The 19,946-nt window shown below is 42.7% G+C and overlaps 1 protein-coding gene and 1 long non-coding RNA gene across 5 annotated transcripts in view; one reads left to right on the top strand and one right to left on the bottom strand.

Annotated features, from left to right (window-relative positions):
- PUS7 (pseudouridine synthase 7) overlaps positions 1–19,946 on the bottom strand; it is a 61,087-nt gene that overhangs the window by 15,895 nt on the left and 25,246 nt on the right. For both annotated transcript variants that reach the window (XM_082691901.1, XM_082691900.1), the window contains exons 6-9: positions 17,956–18,067; positions 16,051–16,128; positions 1,454–1,582; positions 676–801 (exon numbers count right to left, since the gene is read on the bottom strand). In XM_082691901.1, coding sequence (XP_082548027.1) covers positions 676–801; positions 1,454–1,582; positions 16,051–16,128; positions 17,956–18,067 — 445 coding nt within the window. The remainder of the gene's footprint in view (positions 1–675; positions 802–1,453; positions 1,583–16,050; positions 16,129–17,955; positions 18,068–19,946) is intronic.
- The window catches only part of LOC309844746, a 29,538-nt gene that overhangs the window by 3,792 nt on the left and 5,800 nt on the right, over positions 1–19,946 (top strand). For all 3 annotated transcript variants that reach the window (XR_014300869.1, XR_014300870.1, XR_014300871.1), the window contains exon 2: positions 19,129–19,340. This is a non-coding gene — a long non-coding RNA (uncharacterized lncRNA). The remainder of the gene's footprint in view (positions 1–19,128; positions 19,341–19,946) is intronic.

Below are 19,946 nucleotides of genomic sequence, written 5' to 3' on the forward strand. Positions count from 1 at the left end.
AGGGATCAAGAGTTGCATGCTCTTCCAACTTAGGTGTCCCTTTTAAAGTTTATTTTTATTTTTTTTAAGTTTATTTATTTAGTGATATCTACACCCAACATGGAGCTCTAATGACCCCCAAGATCAAGAGTCCAATTATTTATTGATGGGATTTCCACCCTAGGTTATACTACAGGGATTCTCCATTGCCTGAAAGTGAATCAGAGTCTTAAAATAAACTTTACCACGCTATTTCCATCCCACACCACTTTCTTTAAGGGCAGGCAAAGTGCAGATGAAAATTTAATAAACTGGAAAGCACTTGTAAAAAGAGATCACAAACTGTATCATCTTTGTCGGGCTACCCAACAGCTTATTGTACTGAGTCAAGATTTACCTGTAAGGAAGCAACTAAAAATAGAATTCCTAGATGGGTTATCCCAGATGAGAGAAAAACTTACCTTCCAAATTATATCCTTTTGAACAGTGATTTAATTTATTATTATTATTTTTATATTAATTTGCATTATCTTAAAACACAACAAAAATTAGAAGGAGTCTACAGATCAGCTGATGAGACATACTGGTTCACTCAGCCCAGACATGAATGAATAAGAACAGCAGCAACAACAAAAAAAACCCTTTCTTTTTTCAAGTGAGCTCTTTCAGACAAAAGTCAAGAAATTAAATACGCACCTTCCAACCTGATATGTGGGGACAGCGGTAGTTCCAAATCTTTGCATCCCATAGTAGTTAATAAATCCGATCTCCTTGAGAGAGTTCATAGCTTGCTGAACTTGGTCATCAGTTCCTGTTATATTTCTGCAAGGGCCCAAGTTACCCAGAGAAAAAAACGGAGTCAAACACATTCAGGGACGCCTATCATCAATGATATGGCCTGGCTTCGTGCTTTTCGCTTATCCCCTGCAGCTTTCTCTCCACCTGCTGAGGACTCTCTGCTTTTTTTTTTAAAAACGGTGGTGAAATACAGGTAACATTGACTGTTTTGGCCATTTTTAAGTACACCCACAATGTTGTGCAACATTCCCCACTATCTACTTCCTGAACTTCCCACTCTTCCCAAACTGAAACTTTGGACCCATTAAACAATAGTTCCGAAGTCCCCCTCTTAGACTCCCCGCCCCAGGTAACCTTTCTTCTACTTTCTGTGTCTGTGAATTTGCCCATCCTAGCTACTGCCTATAAGCAGAAGCATAGGCTCTCCATCTCTTAACACCGTGTCTGAAGCACATGGCTCCTTTCCAAAGGAGGAGCTGAGTTTTGAGAGGTGAGGGGGTGCTGGTACAATTCTCCAGCACTATTTGCTCTTCCAGCCCTATGAGGCTCTGCTGGGCCTTCCCTCACTGCCACACCTGCTAGAGCCAGCTCACCTGGATTAATAACTATTCTGAACAGATGTGAGGGGGCCCAGGGGGACCCTCTCTGGTTTGCACTCCTATCTGCAGGTCTTTACCTGAGGACAACTGTGAAGTGATTCCCTTGAAGCTCTCCCAGTTTCAGAGGGTTTTTCTGATAGCTGAAATTCCCCAGCTTAAAGTTCATCAAGCACTTGTTCAAGTGGGCAAGTCTTTGAGCAGTTATTCTAAAAAATATAAAATAAAAAAGGAGCACAAAGAGGATCATGAAATACTGCCTGAAGGGGCAGTTGGGTGGCTCAGTCATTAATAGTCTGCCTTTGGCTCAGGTCATGATCCCAGAGTCCTGGGATCAATCCCCGCATCAAGCTCCTGTTCAGCAGGAAGCCTGCCTCTCCTTTTCCCACCCTCCCTGCTTGTATTCCCTCTCCCTGTCTGTCAAATAAATAAAATAAAATACTGCCTGAATGAAATAGTCTTGGGCATCCTGCTATAGGACACAACAGCTAGAAACAAGACCGCACCAAGTTATGAGGAGCAGAACACAGGCAAGTGGGCTGAGCATTTTTCATTTCCCTCTGGATTGTTCCTTCAGCAAAATGATGCTGGTTTGATCTTACTGGATAGATTAACCTGGGCCACATTTATATTCATAAAGCCTACTGTGATTTCTGAATAATGGGACAATCATATCTGTAAAATTTGCTACATTTTGTGAGAGGGAAGGGGATAATAACAGAGAGCAATCCCTCAGTCCTATTTTCATCTATCAGAAAAATACTGTGATCTTAAGAAGAAAACTTGAAAATGTACAGAGAAAAGAAAAAAAATCTGCTAATATTTAACTTTGCATTTCCTACCATTCTTTTTTTTTTTTTCAAACATATTATATAGATGGAGACAGAGATAGAGATGGCATTCTACTACAAATGTGTACCTTGTTATCACTTAAAAGGTGTTAAGAATGGGGTGCCTGGGTGATTCAGTTGGGTAAGTGTCTGCCTTCAGCTCAGGTCATGATCCCGGGGTCCTGGCATCAAGCCCCAGGACCATGATTGTAAAAGGAGTTCTCCCTCTCCCTCTGCTCTCTCTCTCTCCAAAAAAAAAAAAAAAAAAAAAAAAATTTTTTAAAAGGTATAAGGAAACTTTCATGAAAATTCCTTAACTTCTATAATAGTAATTTACATAGAAAAACAAACACAGAACTAAAAAACTAATGTCCTCTCTCTATCCCTCAACACCTCTCCTCATCAGCAGCCCATGTTAACAGTTTTTTTTTTTTTTAAGATTTTATTTATATATTTGAAAGACAGAGATCACGAGCAGGCAGAAAGGCAAGCAGAGAGAGAGGGGGAAGCAGGCTCCCTGCTGAGCAGAGAGCCCAATGCAGGGCTCCATCCCAGGACCCTGGGATCATGACCTGAGCCGAAGGCAGAGACTTAACCCACTGAACCACCCAGGTGCCCCCAATAGTTTCTTGTGCATCCTTCCAGAAACACTTTTTGTATAAAGAGGCATAGGTGTACCCACAGTCTCCTCCCTTTTTGGAATTTTTTGGTAAGATCTTTATATGTTTTATATATATGGCAAAATATATAACACTCGTTAAGTGTTCTGCTCGATGAATTTTCACCAAGTGAACTCAACCATGTAACTAGCACCCAGATCCTCCCCTCTTTTGTTACATTATAAATTGTTCAGCACTTTTTTTTTTTAAGATTTATTCATTTTTAGAGAGAGTGTGTGTGTGAGCAGAGTAAGAGGCAGAAGGAAAGGGGAAGCAGACTCCCCGCTCAGTGGGGAGCCCAATGCGGGGGCTTAATCTCCGGAGCAGGAGATATATGACCTGAGCTGAAATCAAGAGTCGATGCTTAACCGAGCCACCCAGGTGCCCTAGCCTCTTGGCTTTCTTCCACTTAAAAAAGCATATCCAAGATGCGCTTTATCCACACGGTACTTCCGAGGCTGCCGCATTCTTTGTCCAGGTGCATGGGATGGCTGTTGTCCTGCCTATTCAATCCTCCATCTGACCCCCTTTGGTGTACATTTAAAGGACCTAACTTTTGCTATCACAAACAATTCTACAGCAAACATCCTTACACATACGTCTTTGTGTGCATCTACACAGATACATCCTCGGAGTAAATTCCTCGATGTGGGAGGTACAGATTTTAAATTTAAGCCCTACTGCCCTCCAAAAAAGTTTTATCAATTTATGCTCAAAATATTAACATACGAGTGCCTATTGCCTCATCCCTGTGTCTGCTGCCAGGGCCTATTATAAATCTTTTTGAAGTCTGCCAGACTGTTAAAAAAATATTTAGCTTTGGTTTTTATTTGCACACTTCCTATTATGAGGTTAAACATTTCTACATATGTTGGTTGTGAACTGCCTGTTTGTCCTGTTACTTTTTTTTTTTTTAACGTATTTTGGATTGTTATTATTTTTCTGTTTTCAGAGTAAAGAAATCTGTCCTTTACCACATAGTTTGTAAATATTATCTCCCATTTTGTGAGTTTGTTTATTTAAATATTTTCTTTATTTATTCAACAGAGAGATAGCACAAGTAGACAGAGAGGCAAGCAAAGGGAGAGGGAGAAGCATGCCCGCTGCTGAGCAGAGAGCCTGATGCGGGGCTCGATCCCAGGACCCTGGGATCATGACCAGAGCCTAAAGCAGTTGCTTAACCGACAGACACCCAGGCATCCCTAGTTTATTTATTTTCATAAAAATATTTTATTTATTGGGCGCCTAGGTGGCTCAGTTGGTTAAGCAGATGCCTTCGGCTCAGGTCATGACCCTAGAGTCCTGGGATCGAATCCCACATCAGGCTCCCCTGCTTGGTGGGGAGTCTGCTTCTCCCTCTGACCTCTCATGGCACTCTATCTCTCTCAAAGAAATAAACAAAAAAATCTTAAAACAAAAACAAAAGATTTTATTTATTTCAGAGAGAGAGCGAGCATGAGCTGGGGGGAGAAACAAAGGGAGAGCTGAGCAAGGAGCCGATGTGGGACTCAATCCCAGGACCCTGGGATCATGAGTTGAGCCAAAGGCAGACACTTAACTGACTGAGCCACCCAGGTGCCCTGAGTCTAGTTTATTTATATTAATTTATACATTAGAAAATCTCTCCCTAGGGGCGCCTGGGTGGCTCAGTGGATTAAAGCCTCTGCCTTCGGCTCAGGTCATGATCCCAAAGTCCTGGGATGAAGCCCCGCATCAGGCTCTCTTCAGAGGGAGCCTGCTTCCTCCTCTCTCTCTGCCTGCTTCTCTGCTTACTTGTGATCTCTGTCAAATAAATAAATAGAATCTTTGAAAAGGAAAGAAAAAAGGGCGCCTGGGTGGCTCAGTGGGTTAAACCACTGCCTTCGGCTCAGGTCATGATCTCAGAGTCCTGGGATTGAGTCCCGCATTGGGCTCTCTGCTCAGTGGGGAGCCTGCTTCTCTCTCTCTCTCTCCGCCTGTCTCTCCATCTACTTGTGATTTCTCTCTGTCAAATAAATAAATAAATAAAATCTTAAAAAAAAAAAAAAATCTCTCCCTACCTCTTTTATTAAAAAAAAAAAAAATTCAGAGCTGGAGAAAAATGGCAACATTGTAACCTTGTATGTTCTAAGAGATTTACCAACTTTTAACTCCCTCCCCTTTTGTAAGTCTCTCTCTAATCTAGGAACCTGCATACAGTACACACACATGCATACACAAAGACACATATGTGAAATCGAAATACTTTACTGAATGATTCTGAATTAGTTGCAGACATCACACCTTAACCCTAGTGACCCCTGTGTGTGTATCCTTGACTGCTACCCATGCGGGTCCTGGTCAGGAAGCCCAACATGAATTCGACACTACTGATTGGCAGTCCACACCCACACTTACCCAGTTACCTGATAAGATCATTTCAATTTTTTTAAAGCTCCCTGAATTCAGGATCTAACCAAGGACTACATACTGCCGTCTTGATGTCCGGTTAGCGTCTACTAAGCTGTGTGCCTCGGCCCAGCCTTTTGGTCTCTGTTGGTATCTGACTTTTGGCAGAATCCAGGCCAGCTGTCTCACACCGTGCCTTTACATTCGGATTTGTTTCCTCATGATCCAACTCAAATAAATACATTATTTAGGTGATGCTATGATCTTTTCAGCGGATCCCAGTAAAAGGCAACGGTGTTCAGTTTGTCCAACACTGATGGTGATAAATTTAATCACTGGGTTAGGATGGTACGTACTAGGGTTTTCTACTGTAAAGGGACCGTCCCCCTTCCCTAATCCTTAGGATTATCCTGTTCCTCAGTCTTTCATCCGCCTGTCCAGGTACCCCAGGAGTCTTACTGCCTGAAGCAAACACTGGTGTGTTAATGTGAGAGAGGGAATTTTTCTCCATCTACCATTCCTCCTGTCTTAGGTGGCATTCTTCTGTAAACAAAGGACTATAGAGTAGAGTTTTAGGTATGTTCATTAATCTTTTTTTTTTTTTTTTCTAAATAGTTCTGAGATTTAGGGTTGCCTGAGTGGCTCAGTCGAGCGTTCGCCTTCAGCTCAGGTTGTAGGACTGAGCCCCATGTCGTGCTCCCTGCTCCGCGGGGAGTTTGCTTCTCCCTCTCTGCTCACTCGCTCCCTCTGTCAAATAAATAAAATCTTGAAAAAAAGAATAGTTCTGAGGTTTAAGACATACTCAGGGTATCTCTACCCAGAGAGGTTTTTTTGTTTTTGTTTTTAAATGTTTCCCAAGGGTAGAATACTTCTACCTCTTTTTGTTGTTTTCAGGAAAAAGGACACTTTTCTTTTTTTCCTTTTGATTATGGTAGTGATTCCTTTTTATCACACTTCACTTAGAGCAGGCCATGAGCTCACCAACACACTGACCTTCACTGCTAGGGTTTTCTAAGTTCACAGCAGGTCGGTCGTGGAGAAAAAGACAAGACCTCAGGCACTGCTGCCCAGGGGCTTTGAGTGGGAGCATCCGTTGCTCCTTCCCCAGTCTGCCTGTGATGCCAAAAGTGGATTCCTTACAACGGAGGGGGATATAGGACAGGTCCTGCTGACTCGGGAAGGCTTTCCTGCTCTCACTCCCTGGCTTTAAATCATGGCGTCTCCTCATCCTAAGCAACAAGGAGGTGAAGGAAAGGGGGAAAGTGTTCTTCACACATAAACTGGCAACCGTGTCAGCAGCTACCAGTGGCGTGGACTCCACATTTTAAATTAACAGTATCACACATGCCTTTCTGCTTTATGGCCTTTTATTTTTTTAAGATTTTATTTATCTGACAGAGAGAGACACAGCGAGAGAGGGACCACGAGCAGGGGGAGTGGGAGAGGGAGAAGCAGGCTTCCCATTGAGCAGGGAGCCCGATGCAGGGCTCAATCCCAGGACCCTGGGATCATGACCTGAGCTGAAGGCAGACACTTAATGACTGAGCCACCCAGGTGCCCCTTTTATGGCCTAATAAAGAGGCCAACTGTGGAGTAAAAAAAACTCCACCAAGGACCTGACTACAAAAAAAAAAAAAATATGTATTTATCTGAATCCGTGGGCAGTGATACTGTGGCTGGTGCTGCTTTGTAACCGGTTTTGTTACTCTCTGGCAGAGTCACAGCTCTGGAAGCCATTCCCAGTGATCACCTTCTTTACTTCAAACAAACGTTTTCTTTGTGTGAAGAAAAAAGAAAATCTGACAAAGCATTGCCACTTTACCCACTCAGTGAAGACAGGCAAAATGTCATCACTGATTATTTTGTACTTATTTTATGTTTAAATTTTTGATTCACCTGGAATTTTAGACTAGGGAACAGAGGTAAAGAGCCAATTTTTTTTTTTTTCCCAGATGGCTATTCAGTTATCTCAACAACATTCATTGACTCAGCAATTTTTTTTCTCTGATCTTACTTATATTTTTAAAAATATTATTTATTTATTTATTTATTTGACAAAGAGAGAGAGAGAATGTGCAAGTGCATAAGCAGGGGAAGTGGGAGAGGAAGAAGCAGGCTCCCCACTGAGCAGGGAGCCCAATGCAGGACTCAATCCCAGGATCCCGGGATCATGACCTGAGCTGAAGGCAGACACTTCACCAACTGGGCCACTCAGGCACCTCCCTCTGCTGATTTTAAATGCTACTTTGAATACACAGTAAATATGTCGATGGATCTGGGCCCCTAATTATTCTACTGATTTATGTGCCAAGATCAAATTGCTTTAACTGTGAAATTTCTATATGCTTTAATATATACTAAGGTTAATCCCCCTTGGATAGTGACTTCTACCAGAATTTTTTTTTTATAGCTAGTTTTCATCTTAAGTTTCCTACATTAACTTTATGATTAACTTAGTTAAACAATACCATTCTACTGCTATTCTCACTAGTAGCAGCACAAATTTATAAATTTATTCAATAAGAAAAAACATTTGTATGGACCCAAGAACCAGTTGTATCATGCATTCATTCAGTTCTTTTACATCTCTCAACAGTATTTAAAAATTTTCTTCATAAAAATCATATATATATATATATATATATATATATATATATTTCTAGGTATGTTCTTTTTCTCCTTGTGTAAAAAACTTCTTTTCCATTATAATTTCCATTAAGATATTGTCTTCATATTACGTTTCGTCTCTTTCTTCCTTCCTTTTAAAGATTTTATTTATTTGACAGAGAAAGACACAGTAAGAGAGGTAACACAGCAGGGGCAGTGCGAGAGGGAGAAGCAGGCTTCCTGCTGAGCAGGGAGCCCGATGCAGGGCTCAATCCCAGTATCTGGGGATCATGACCTGAGCCGAAGGCAGACACTTAACAACTGAGCCACTGAGGCGTCCCTATATTAGTCTTTTTTTTTTTTTTTTTAAAGATTTTATTTATTTATTTTGACAGAGAGAGATCACAAGTAGGCAGAGAGGCAGGCAGAGAGAGAGGAGGAAGCAGGCCCCTGGATGGGCAGAAAGCCCAATGCAGGGCTCGAACCCAGGACCTGGGACCATGACCCGAGCCAAAGGCAGCGGGCCAACCCACTGAGCCACCCAGGTGCCCCTATCTTTCTTATCTTGTATAAGTTTCAGTCAACTCCTTTAAGTACAAATAATCACTTATGACAAAAACTGCAATTTGGCCACCAGGCCAAATTTTTATAACATTTTTATAACACTTATTTCTTAAAAATTTTTTAAAAATCTTTTTTTAAATGTCTAGGGGCACCTGGGTGGCTCAGTGGGTTAAGCTTTTGCCTTCGGCTCAAGTCATGATCCCAGGGTCCTGGGATCGAGAGCCCTGCATTGGGCTGCCTGCTCAGCAGGGGGCCTGCTTCCCCTCCATCCCCTGCCTGCCTCTCTGCCTACTTGGGATCTCTGTCAAATAAATAAATAAAATCTTGGGGCGCCTGGGTGGCTCAGTGGGTTAAAGCCTCTGCTTTTAGCTCAGGTCATGATCCCAGGGTCCTGGGATCGAGCCCCGCATCGGGCTCTCTGCTCAGCAGGGAGTCTGCTTTCCTTCCTCTCTCTCTGCCTGCCTCTCTGCCTACTTGTGATCTGTATGTCAAATAAATTTAAATAAATATATAAATAAAATCTTTAAAAAAATAATAATAATTTTGTTTGTACTATAGTCTGTCCAGAACAACAACAAAAATAGTGGTTATAGTGTGGTCATCCTTATTTATTTTTCTCCTGACTCTAAATGAAATGCTTCTGGTATTTTCCCAATAAATAAGACACTGGATTTTCATTTGAGATTTTCATATTTTGTCATGTTACAGTATTTTTATATTGTTATGACAACTTGCATCTCTACTTTAGTAAAAAGGGTTTTTGTGTTTTTAGAAATAATCTAACATGGGGTGCCTGGGTGGCTCAGTCTACTGTCTACCTTCAGCTCAGGTCATGATTTCAGGGTCCTGGGATCAAGCCCCTGGTCAGAGCTCCCTGATCAGCGAGAGCCTGCTTCTCCCTCCCCTTTGTCCCTCCCCCTGCTTATGCTTTCTGTCAATAATAAAATCTTAAAAAAAAAAAAAAAAAAAGACTCTGACATAGTCGAAAACAACTCACCCATTAAAATTCATCTATTATAACCATTCATTTTATTAAGATCCTCCAATTTGGGCCATTTGGGTTGTTCACAATTTTTCAAAATCACAAATAATGTTGCATGGTACCTCATCGTGCGGAAGATGGTTTCTGACTTTCTCTAAGTTCAGATTTCCTCTGAAAAGACATCTACTCTGAGAACTACACACAAAGGGTATTTGTGCTTCACCTTGGGGAACAGTACACCTGACGCTCTGGACTGGTTTTCAGCCTTAGTCCTTGAGCTCATTCCTGCTGCCAGGAGCCCATTCTGGCTTTGGCCTGAAAATGTAGGTGCTGGATGGGCGTGTGCATCTGGCTGTGGAGCCTGCGTGCCGGGCCAGCACGGAAGGCCAAGCCCTGCCCCAGAGTGCCCAGTACACCCAAAGCAGCTCATCACGGAAGCCGCCCTGCACAGTGTGCACCTCCGCCCGCCTAAAGTCCCAACGTCCCAGGAAGAACTGACAGGCAAACTTTGTCATATCCTTAGTTAAAAACATGCTGTCTACTGAGTCCAACTGTTTAAAATTCATCTATATAATACCAGCTTGCTAATTCATCTCACAGCACTCTTTTTCTTTGCTGAAAATTTCCCTATACTTCCTGAAGACACACAATCATCTCTTTGCTGCATATCAATCAGTTTGTTTCCCAGCTCAACATGTGCAAAAGCAGCCTGACCAAATTTCTTGAGGAAAAAAATCTGTCACTGCACCATTAATTAATATAAAACACAGGAGCTAAAAAGAGAAACTGGGAAATGGGCAAAGCTCCTAGTCTAGTACCCTTCCTCACCATATCCAATCCGAAGACCAAACAGCATAAAGCAAGGCTCGTGTGGCCTTGGGCCAGCGGCAGGTCCAGGAGGAAAGGACACCAGGTCCTTATCTGCATACATATGTAGACAGTGGTGGGACCACAGGGCATAAATTAGTCTAGGACTTATATCCCAAGGAGTCCAGGAAGCAGAGATCAGGAGGAACAGAGGGGAACAAGGATGACAGAACTCTTCTTTGGTCATAACTGCTGTTGTAGAAACGAACAAGATACTTAAGAGGGAAGAAGTAATCAAGCACCTGGCGGCTCTGGAGAGATTCTGGAGAGTACTACTCCCTGGAAGCCATGGGAGTACCTGACGACTCCGTTGTTTTCTTTTTGAGATAAAATTAATATAACCTAGGGGCGCCTGGGTGGCTCAGTGGGTTAAGCCGCTGCCTTCGGCTCAGGTCATGATCTCAGGGTCCTGGGATCGAGTCCCGCATCGGGCTCTCTGCTCGGCAGGGTGCCTGCTTCCTCCTCTCTCTCTGCCTGCCTCTCTGCCTACTTGTGATCTCTCTCTGTCAAATAAATAAAAAAAAATCTTAAAAAAAAAATTAATATAACCTAAAATGTATCACTTTAACCATTATAAAATATACAATTCAGCAGATTTTAGTACGTTCACAGTGTTGTGCAACTGTGACCACTATCTAATCCAAGAACATTTCCATCACTCCCCAAAAAACCTGATACCTATTAATCCCATTCCCTCTCCCAGCAGCCCCTAGCAACCACTCCTGCACTCTGTCTCTATACGTTTCCCTACTATGGACATTTCACATAAACATAATCATATATGTGGCCTTTTTTGTCTGATTTCTTGTATTTAGCATCACATTTTTTTTTAAAGATTTTATTTATTTGACAGACGGAGATCACAAGTAGGCAGAGAAGCAGGCAGAGAGAGGAGGAAGCAGGCTCCCTACTGAGCAGAGAGCCTGACGTGGGGCTCGATCCCAGGACCCTGGGATCATGACCTGAGCCGAAGGCAGAGGCTTTAACCCACCGAGCCACCCAGACGCCCCTAGCATCACATTTTTAAGACTGATCCATGTTTAGTGCCTGGGTGGTTCAGTGGGTTAAGTGTCTGCCTTCAGCTCAGGTCATGATCAGAGGGTCTTGGGATCAAGCCCTGCGTCTATCCTGGGTGGGGGTGAGGTAGGTCCCTGTTCAGCGGGGAGCCTGCTTCTCCCTCTGCCCCTTCCCCCACTCATGCTTGCTCTCTCTCTCAAATAAATAAATAAAATCTTAAAAATAGGTTCCTCCATATTGTAATATGTATCAGTACTTCGTTCCTTTATATGGCTGAAGCATACTCCATTACCTCTTCCTGAATACACAACAGACATATGTTTCTGAATCCCACTGGCGCAGCAGAAAGCAACAGGTATATTCATTCTTATAGAATGGGCGTTCCCTGAGCAGAGGTGGAATGGGGTTGACAGTATCTTCATAATACTGTTCACAGTTTTAATTCTGATGATCTTGGATAGAGCTCTACGGTTTTAAATTCATAGCGAATTCTGTGACTAACTTGGGACTACTAAAAATCTCACTTTTAAACATCAGGAGCCAACCTAAGCAACACGTTGCACAAAAAGCCTTTATTAACAAAACCAGCGAAACACTGGCCCAGGCTCAGAAAGGAGACTGGCAGGAAGAGACAGGAAAAGAAACAAATCATTCTGAATGGGGCTGTTCCTGCTGGAGATCCTGTTAAAATTACAAGGTGGCTGGAGAGTTACATGAAGCTAAAAGAAATGCTGCTTATTCCTAGGAATGGGCGATTCAGCAATAATCAAGACCCCCGCGTGGCAGAGTAGGGTTATCCTGTGTACTCGTTCTCACGGGAAAGGCCACCCAGCCCGGCCCTGGGTATCCATTAAGCCAACGAAGGGTGTCGCCTGCATCCGCGAGATAAGTGCTATGTACCTTCCAAAGGCCAACACTTAGGTGTCTAATAGTTTCTTACTAAGTCAACAGGAAGATGAGAAAAGCAGCAAAAGGCTCGAAGACAAAGCGGCATTGTGATCAAGTGTGACACCTGGTGGCTGACCAAAAAGAGAAATACCTTGACTCCAAATATTCAAAGATTTCACATCATTTAATACAAAATAAAATAACGAGATGCCATTTTTTGACCCTCAGATTAGTAAAGGATTAAAAAAAACCAGAACACCATAACACGTGTTAGGGAGGATTCTGGGGAAGCAGAATAAAGGTGTAAATGGTACTACCTTTCCTCAGGGCAATTAGGCTTTGCTGTCAAAAGAAACTGTAGAGGGGCGCCTGGGTGGCTCAGTGGGTTAAAGCCCCTGCCATCAGCTCAGGTCAAGATCCCAGGGTCCTGGGATCGAGCCCCCCACTGGGCTCTCTGCTTGGCAGGGAGCCTGCTTCCTCCTCTCTCTGCCTGCTTCTCTGCCTACTTGTGATCTCCGTCTGTCAAATAAATAAAATCTTAAAAAAAGAAAAGAAAAGAAACCGTAGAGTTTCACATTTAAGTCAGAATTCTGCTACTAAGTTTTTTTTGTATTGTTTTGTTTCTTTAAGATTTTATTTCTTTATTTTAGAGAGAGAAAGTGCACAAGCAGGGGGAGCAGCAGGGAGAAGGAGAAGCAGACTCTCTACTGAGTAGGGAGCCTGACACAGGGCTCAATCCCAGTACCCCACGATCATGACCTGAGCTGTAGGCAGATGCTTAACCCACTGAGCCACCCAGGCGCCCTTCTTTGCTAAGTTTATCTTAATGAAGTTTGCCAAGATTTAGCTACCAATATGTCTCTCATGGAATTGCTTATAATAGCAAGAAATGGGAAACAATGTCAACATCAGAAATTAAGGTTTGCCATATTTTACGTATCTTTTGCTATGTACTAAAAGGGAAAGAGGTACATCATTACTGTTCACAAGAACACATCTTATATAAATATTTTGGTTCACAGGGGGAAAAAAAAGAGTCCCCCACAAAAAACACACCAAGCTGTGAACAAGGCAATCTCTGAAGGAGTACAATTATGGCAGAACTTTCATCTTCCACCTTGTTCCTTCTGGAAGGGAAATAAAACAACTAACTTACTTAATTTTTAAAAGATATTATTTTTAAGTAATCTCTACAACCAGCATGAGGCTTGAACTCACAACCCGGAGATCAAGAGTCACACGCTCTACTGACTAAGCCAGCCAGTCGCTTGTGAACTTACTATGATTGGGGGGGGGGGGCACGCCTGGGTGGCTCAGTGGGTTAAAGCCTCTGCCTTCGGCTCAGGTCATGATCCCAGGGTGCTGGGATCAAGCCCCACATCGGGCTCTCTGCTCAGTGGGGAGTCTGCTTCCTCCTCTCTCTCTCTCTCTCTGCCTGCCTCTCTGCCTACTTGTGATCTGTCAAATAAATAATTAAAATCTTAAAAAAAAATTATTTACTTGACAGAGAGAGAGAGAGAGAGACATCACAAGTAGGCAGAGAGGAAGGCAGAGTGGGGTAGGGGAGCAGGCTCCCTGCTGAGCAGAGAGCCCAATGCAAGGCTCAATGCAGGAGAGGTCCAAGGCCTAAGCTGAAGGCAGAAGCCCAACCCACTGAACCACCAGGCACCCCTATTATGATTTTTTCTAACTTATTTTTTAATTTTGGTGAAAAAATTCTGCAGAACCAGCCGGATAGCATAGGAGTTGACTACAATGATAGTTTAGATACAGAAGACAGAAATACCAGAGTCCGTGAGCCACTGCTGCTCTCTCTAACCCTTCAGAGTTTCTGGCTAGCCCAGTGGCCCCTACTACCAGCAGAGGCAGTTTCAAATCTTCCCACTCTTCAATTTCTCTCCCCCAATCCTGTCCCCTGCATTCTCAGCAGATGATTCCACATTCTGCATCACAGGACGAAAAAGAGCAGGCCACCATATACGAATACTTTTAGGTGTCTCCTGCTGCTCTTTCAAACACGTCAAGATTCCCACAAACCTCCATCATGGAGAGATGTTCTTACTTTGCTTTTTCATGACCACATCATGCCTCCCTCTCGAGGTCAAGGAGGAAAAGGGCTGCAAAACCATTAGGATGCAACCAGATGCTTAAACCCGACACCATTTCATGTGAATCAGAATAGTCGTGGGAAAGCAGCACACTATAGTGGACCGTGGGATAAAGAGGAGAGGTCGCCTCAAATTCTTTATGAAAAAATAAGGGAGTTACAAATAAATACATATTTAAGTGAGGACAGCAAGCACAGATGACTGACTTCATTTATCATTACAGTATAATTAACATGTGGTAAACTATACATATTCAAAATGTACAAGATTTACCACTAAGCCCATGAAACCATTATGACATTCAAGATAATGAACACACGCATAACCCTCAGAAGTTTTCTCCTGCCCCTTTATTTCTCCCTCCCACCATTCCTTACCTCAGGGTGGAGGCGGTGATGGTGTGTGTGCGTGTGTCTGACTTCACATGGCTATAAACTCAGCGGGTGTGTGTGTGTGTGTGTGTGTGTGTGTCTGTCTGTCTTCTGACTTCACAAGGGTATAAATTCATCTTCTCCCCTTCCTTTCACTCAAGTGGCTGGGTTCAGAGCCCCCAGGACAGAGCAACAGCCGCGATCTCCAGGGTCACCTACCTGCTCCAGTCACAACCAACCCTTCCTTACTCCTGCCTCTCCACACAAAGCCCTCTGTTTAGATCATGGCCAAGTCCAAGATCCTCACCACGGCCTGCAGGGTCCGAGGACCCTGATTTCTCACTAGCTCCCAGAAGACTAAAGTCACCTGCCAAATACCAAATGTGCTCCCCAACTCCTTTCCAGTGTCCTTTCACAAGGTATTTTCTCAGTTCAAACAAGCAACCTTAGACCCTCTACAGCCTCAGAAAACTACTCATCCTTCCAGAATCTAGACCAGTGGTTCTCAACCCCAGGTGACTCTGCCCTTCAAGGGACACCTGGAAAAGTCTGGAGTCATTTTTGGTTGTCACAACTGGAGGGTGGGGGGCAAGGTGGGAGGAAGCTGCTGACATCCAATGGGTTGAGCCCACGGCTGCCACTAAATGCCCTACAATGTACAGGATGCCCCCACAACAAAGAATTATCCATTCCAAAATGTCACCGGTGAAGGCGGACATGCCCTGATTAGATTAAAACTAGAGCATCCCGTTTTCAGTGAAACTGGCCTACCCTAATACCCCCACATTTATCTCACTGTGTGATAAGCTCTGATTTACTTGTCTGTCTGCTCCATTAAATTGTAATTGCTTTAAATGCACAGACCATCTTTTCATCTGTATATCCCCAGGGTGTAACAAAAGATTCACTGTTTTGTAATTAAATTTTAAGTAACTTATATTTAATAATGAACAAAAAAGGACGAAAAGAAAGAAGCACTCTTTGACTCTACCACAAAAATCCTTTAAAAATCACACAAACAATATCTGTATGCTCCTAAAAACATTAGGAAATACAGAGAAACAAAAAGAAAAAAAGAATAAAACTGATTTTTCAAATAGGCAGAGGCACCATTTAGAGAAGAAGAGAGAGGGGCACTTGGGTGGCTCAGTCGGTTAAGCGTCTGACTCGTGATTTCAGTTCAGGTCATGATCTCAGGTGGTGAGGTCAAGCCATGCATCAGGCTTGTGCTCAGTGTGGAGCCTGCTTTCCCTCTCCCTCTCTTCCCTCCACCCTAGGCTTTCTCTCTCTCTCTCAAATAAATCCTCAAAAAAAAAAAAAAAAAGAAAAAGAAGAGAGAAACCTCCTCATGGTGAATCTGAGGACAGTGACACCAGGGTTTTTGCAGAACGAACCCTGACATGTACTTGGTACTTACTTGAGAACAGCAATCTCTTGAACGGTTATGGCCCTTTTATCTTTGGTTCCCATGTAGGAGAATATGTTTGGTTTGACTCTGGTAAGACAAAAACAAAACCATATGAATTTGCACATCATTAGAAAATCGTATTTCTCATGATTTAAGACACAACGTAAATAAAATGGTACCGGAATAGAAGAGTAAGGAGAAACTTGATTTTAAAATGTACCTGGTGGGGTGGTGGTGGGGGGGCTGGGTGGCTCAGGGGGTTAATAAGCCTCTGCCTTCGGCTCAGGTCATGATCTCAGGGACCTGGGACCGAGCAGGCTCTCTGCTCGGCTGGAAGCCTGCTTCCCCCGCCCCTCTGCCTGCCTCTTTGCCTACTTGTCATCTCTCTCTCTCTGTCAAATAAACAAATACATCTTTAAAAAATAAAAAAAATTAAAAAATATAATGTACCCAGGAAATAGTATGCAAGCTAAGGAAGTAAATGATGCCTGGACAGCTACCTTCTTAGCAGGGCTTGACTTAGAATGTTTGTGGCTGAGTGAAAAAACATGCCATTTGAAGACTTTGCTAGCCAGTCACCAAAAGGAAACAATGTACTTCCTATTGACCATAGGCCTTTCTTTAGATGACATGGCAGTGAAGGTAAAGAGGAATTCATTCTAGATACGTAACATACCACTCTGAAAATTTTATTATCTTCGGTTTTTAAAAAGTTAATAATACAAAGTTTCCATAAATTCATGGTATTTCTTTGCATAAAAAAGCTAAACACTATAATAGGGATCTCAATAGTTGTGATATGAAGATGTAACTAAGCTAGTTAACAATGAAGTATTTTATAGAAACTGCTCCACATGAAAAGGAAAAGGACAGGACAAAGTGCTTGAATTCTGAGTGCTCTCCAACTGCCCATGTCAGAGGAAGTCCCTCCACAATACAGAGGAAGTATCCTCGCAGGCTCAGGGACAGACAGGCCCCACTGACTCTCTCCCAGAGAGCCAGCAACAGGAGTAAAATAATGTCCCTTGTAGGGTACTGCACCCTCCTGGCTAGCATACAGACTTACTGGCCCTGACCCCCAGTACCTCAGAATGGAGCTGCACTTGGACAGGGCCTTTAAAGAGGTGGTTCAGTTAGAATGAGGCTGCTGGGGGGCCCTTATCGGATCTGTTCCAGCAGAAAGAGAAAATCTGGACAGATTCTAGGACACACACACAGAGAAGGTGGCCATCTATAAGCCACGGAGAGGCCCCCCCAAAAAAAATAAAAATAAAAAAACAAACCTGCCAACACCTTGATCCTGGGACCCCCAGTCTCCTGAGCTATTACTGAAGCCCCCCAGTCTGTGACAGTTTGGTATGGTGGCCCCAGTGGACTGACACAGTGTGTACCACGTTTAAACTGGGTTAAATGTGTATCAAAGTAAACTTCCTGTGCGCACAGACTGGCTGCGGTGCCTGTATCCACAACTGAAAAACAATTCTTCGGCTCCTGGCTGATCCTCGAAGACTCAAACCTGCTCTATCTGCATTCCCAGGAGGAAATCCAACTGGTCTCAAGCGTCCAATCAAGTCCATCTCCAAGAATTAAAGAATTTACACTCTAGTTAAGCAAACCCCTGCAAACACATCAAAGTGTAGGCTTTCCAGGAAGCAAGTTACTTTTTATTTTCAACTGGATGGGCTACTATGATAACTATTTACTTATAGAATTTTGATCTTGAGTCATTAGCAGTATGCACGAAGGTTAAAAATAAATAAATAAATAATTCACCTACTGCTTAAGGAAACCATAACTGGAGGGCACACTTACTCTCTTTTTGCTTATTTTCCCACTTGTTTTTCATTAGCATTGAAAGAGGAAAACAAATTCCCGTGTTGTCATTTTGTGTCTGCACAAGAACAAGATACTAACCGTAAGTATTTGGACAGCACATTAATAGCATCCATGGTGTCTTTGTTTTCCTTGTACAGTACAAAGTGGCAGTAACTTCCCCTAGATTTTGGCCAAGAATGTTTTCTTGGATCTTAAAAGCAAAAAAAATTAAATGTTACACAGACCATAATAAAAGTGCTCTAAACATAAGCTTTAGCTTATGAAACCTACAAGCTCATTTTTTGCTAGAGAACCTGAGTGAGAAATCCGATCTAGTCTGACAAGAAATACAGGTTAAGTGGTTACAGCTGTGTGGACTACAGGTATGACACTTCCTGTGACTGGAGACTGCACATGATCTGTCCACACAAACAAAAGCTGAAAGGCAGGCTGTGTGACAAATGAGTACGACTAACCAACCATCCTCACACAGAGCAACTCCTCACACACAGGGGTCCCCACTCCCCAGAGGCGTTTACTTCACAAGCGCGTATCTTCTTGGTGGGTAACTGGCTTTCTGGAACACATGTGTCCAGAAGGAAAGAGAACTCCCCTTGGAATCTACAGGCCCTGCCTCATATCCCAAGCCAGGAGTTCACACATACTTGCCTCAGCAAGGATGGGGACAAAGCTTGTGAGGACTTGCCTTAGTGACACGTTCAAGCTTTCCAAAGGCCACTTCCTTCACAAAAGTTGAGTTAATCCTAGGTGGTTTACAAACGCTTCCCTGGCAGAGAGCATGGCTAGCATTCAAAACGTAATGGTCATGATTCTTGGGGAAAAGGAAACTCTAAAAATTAAGCCAGGTTAAATGTTAACTTTCAATGTGACCTTCTGAACTACAGTTAGATTATTCAACTTTCTGAAAAGTGACCAATATGTCCAGGCTTTGGAAAACATTTAAAAATTTTCTTTTAAATGTACTATCATCAGAGATTTTTTTTAAAATATTAGGATTTAAACTCTGATCGTGAAAAATCAACACAGTTTGGGAAAAACAGGTAAGCCACAACCCCACTTCCAGATGCTGTACAATGATGTTCCTGCATCTTGAGCGACACACAGCAGCAAATGTCATCTGTACACATCTAATTCACTTGATTTCTACAACTTTGTGAAAGAAAAACTGTGGAAAAAGTATTTCAAAAGTATTTCATAGAGTCTTCTTCTAAAAATGTTCCTTTGTCTTTGTCCCTAAAAATAATCCTTTAGGATGAACTCGTGAATCTGTCCTCTTCAGAGATATAAGAAACTTCTGGTACTGAAGTTGCTGGTACATTCCGCTTTGTCAAGGCAAAAAGCACTCTTGGTACGTTAGTGATTTACGCTAAAACGTAAAAACAAATGAATCAATGGATCATCTTGCAAAACTGCCACAGCTTGCATGCTCAGCGAATTGCTTTCCTTTTCTGATAAATGTGAAGGTAAGTCTCTTCTGTCTTGGACAACAAAAATATTACAAGTATTTCTTTGGCTCTTCGTGGGAATTCCTCGCAATTCATCCTCAGAAAATTGTGAATAACAGTATTATTTTTGGCTTTCCATCTAGCTCACCAGTTAACCAAAATTGTCTTCTACTTAGCACTTGGGAGAAAAATCATTGGCATTTCATTTTCTCTACATGAAACACCAACCGCTCTTACCTGCTGCAGTTCTGACCTCTGTCCAAATGCACAGCATAAAGAGCACAAGAGAGCAATGTTTAATTCGTAATAATATTAAAGTGCTTTAGAGGTGAACATGCAAATGATCGCATGGAAATTTCCTACCAAGAACTGCTACAGTACCTGGTAGTTATGTGGTGGGTTAACAGCCATTCAGACGTTAACAATGGAATGTCACAGAGGCAAACAGTGAATGAGGAGAAAACTCACCTATAGGTACCAGCTTCCCTGTCTCAGCCTCCTCACAAGGGCAGGTCTTTTCATCCTCAGAGCTGCACTGTCCGTACCCAAGGGACGCAGCGTAAGGTTTACGACTGAATACAGTGCGTTGTCTACCCAACACTAGTGTTACAAAGCATGTTAACT

This window comes from Mustela nivalis (genome assembly GCF_964662115.1).
Source record: "Mustela nivalis genome assembly, chromosome: 12".
Lineage (NCBI taxonomy): Eukaryota > Metazoa > Chordata > Mammalia > Carnivora > Mustelidae > Mustela > Mustela nivalis.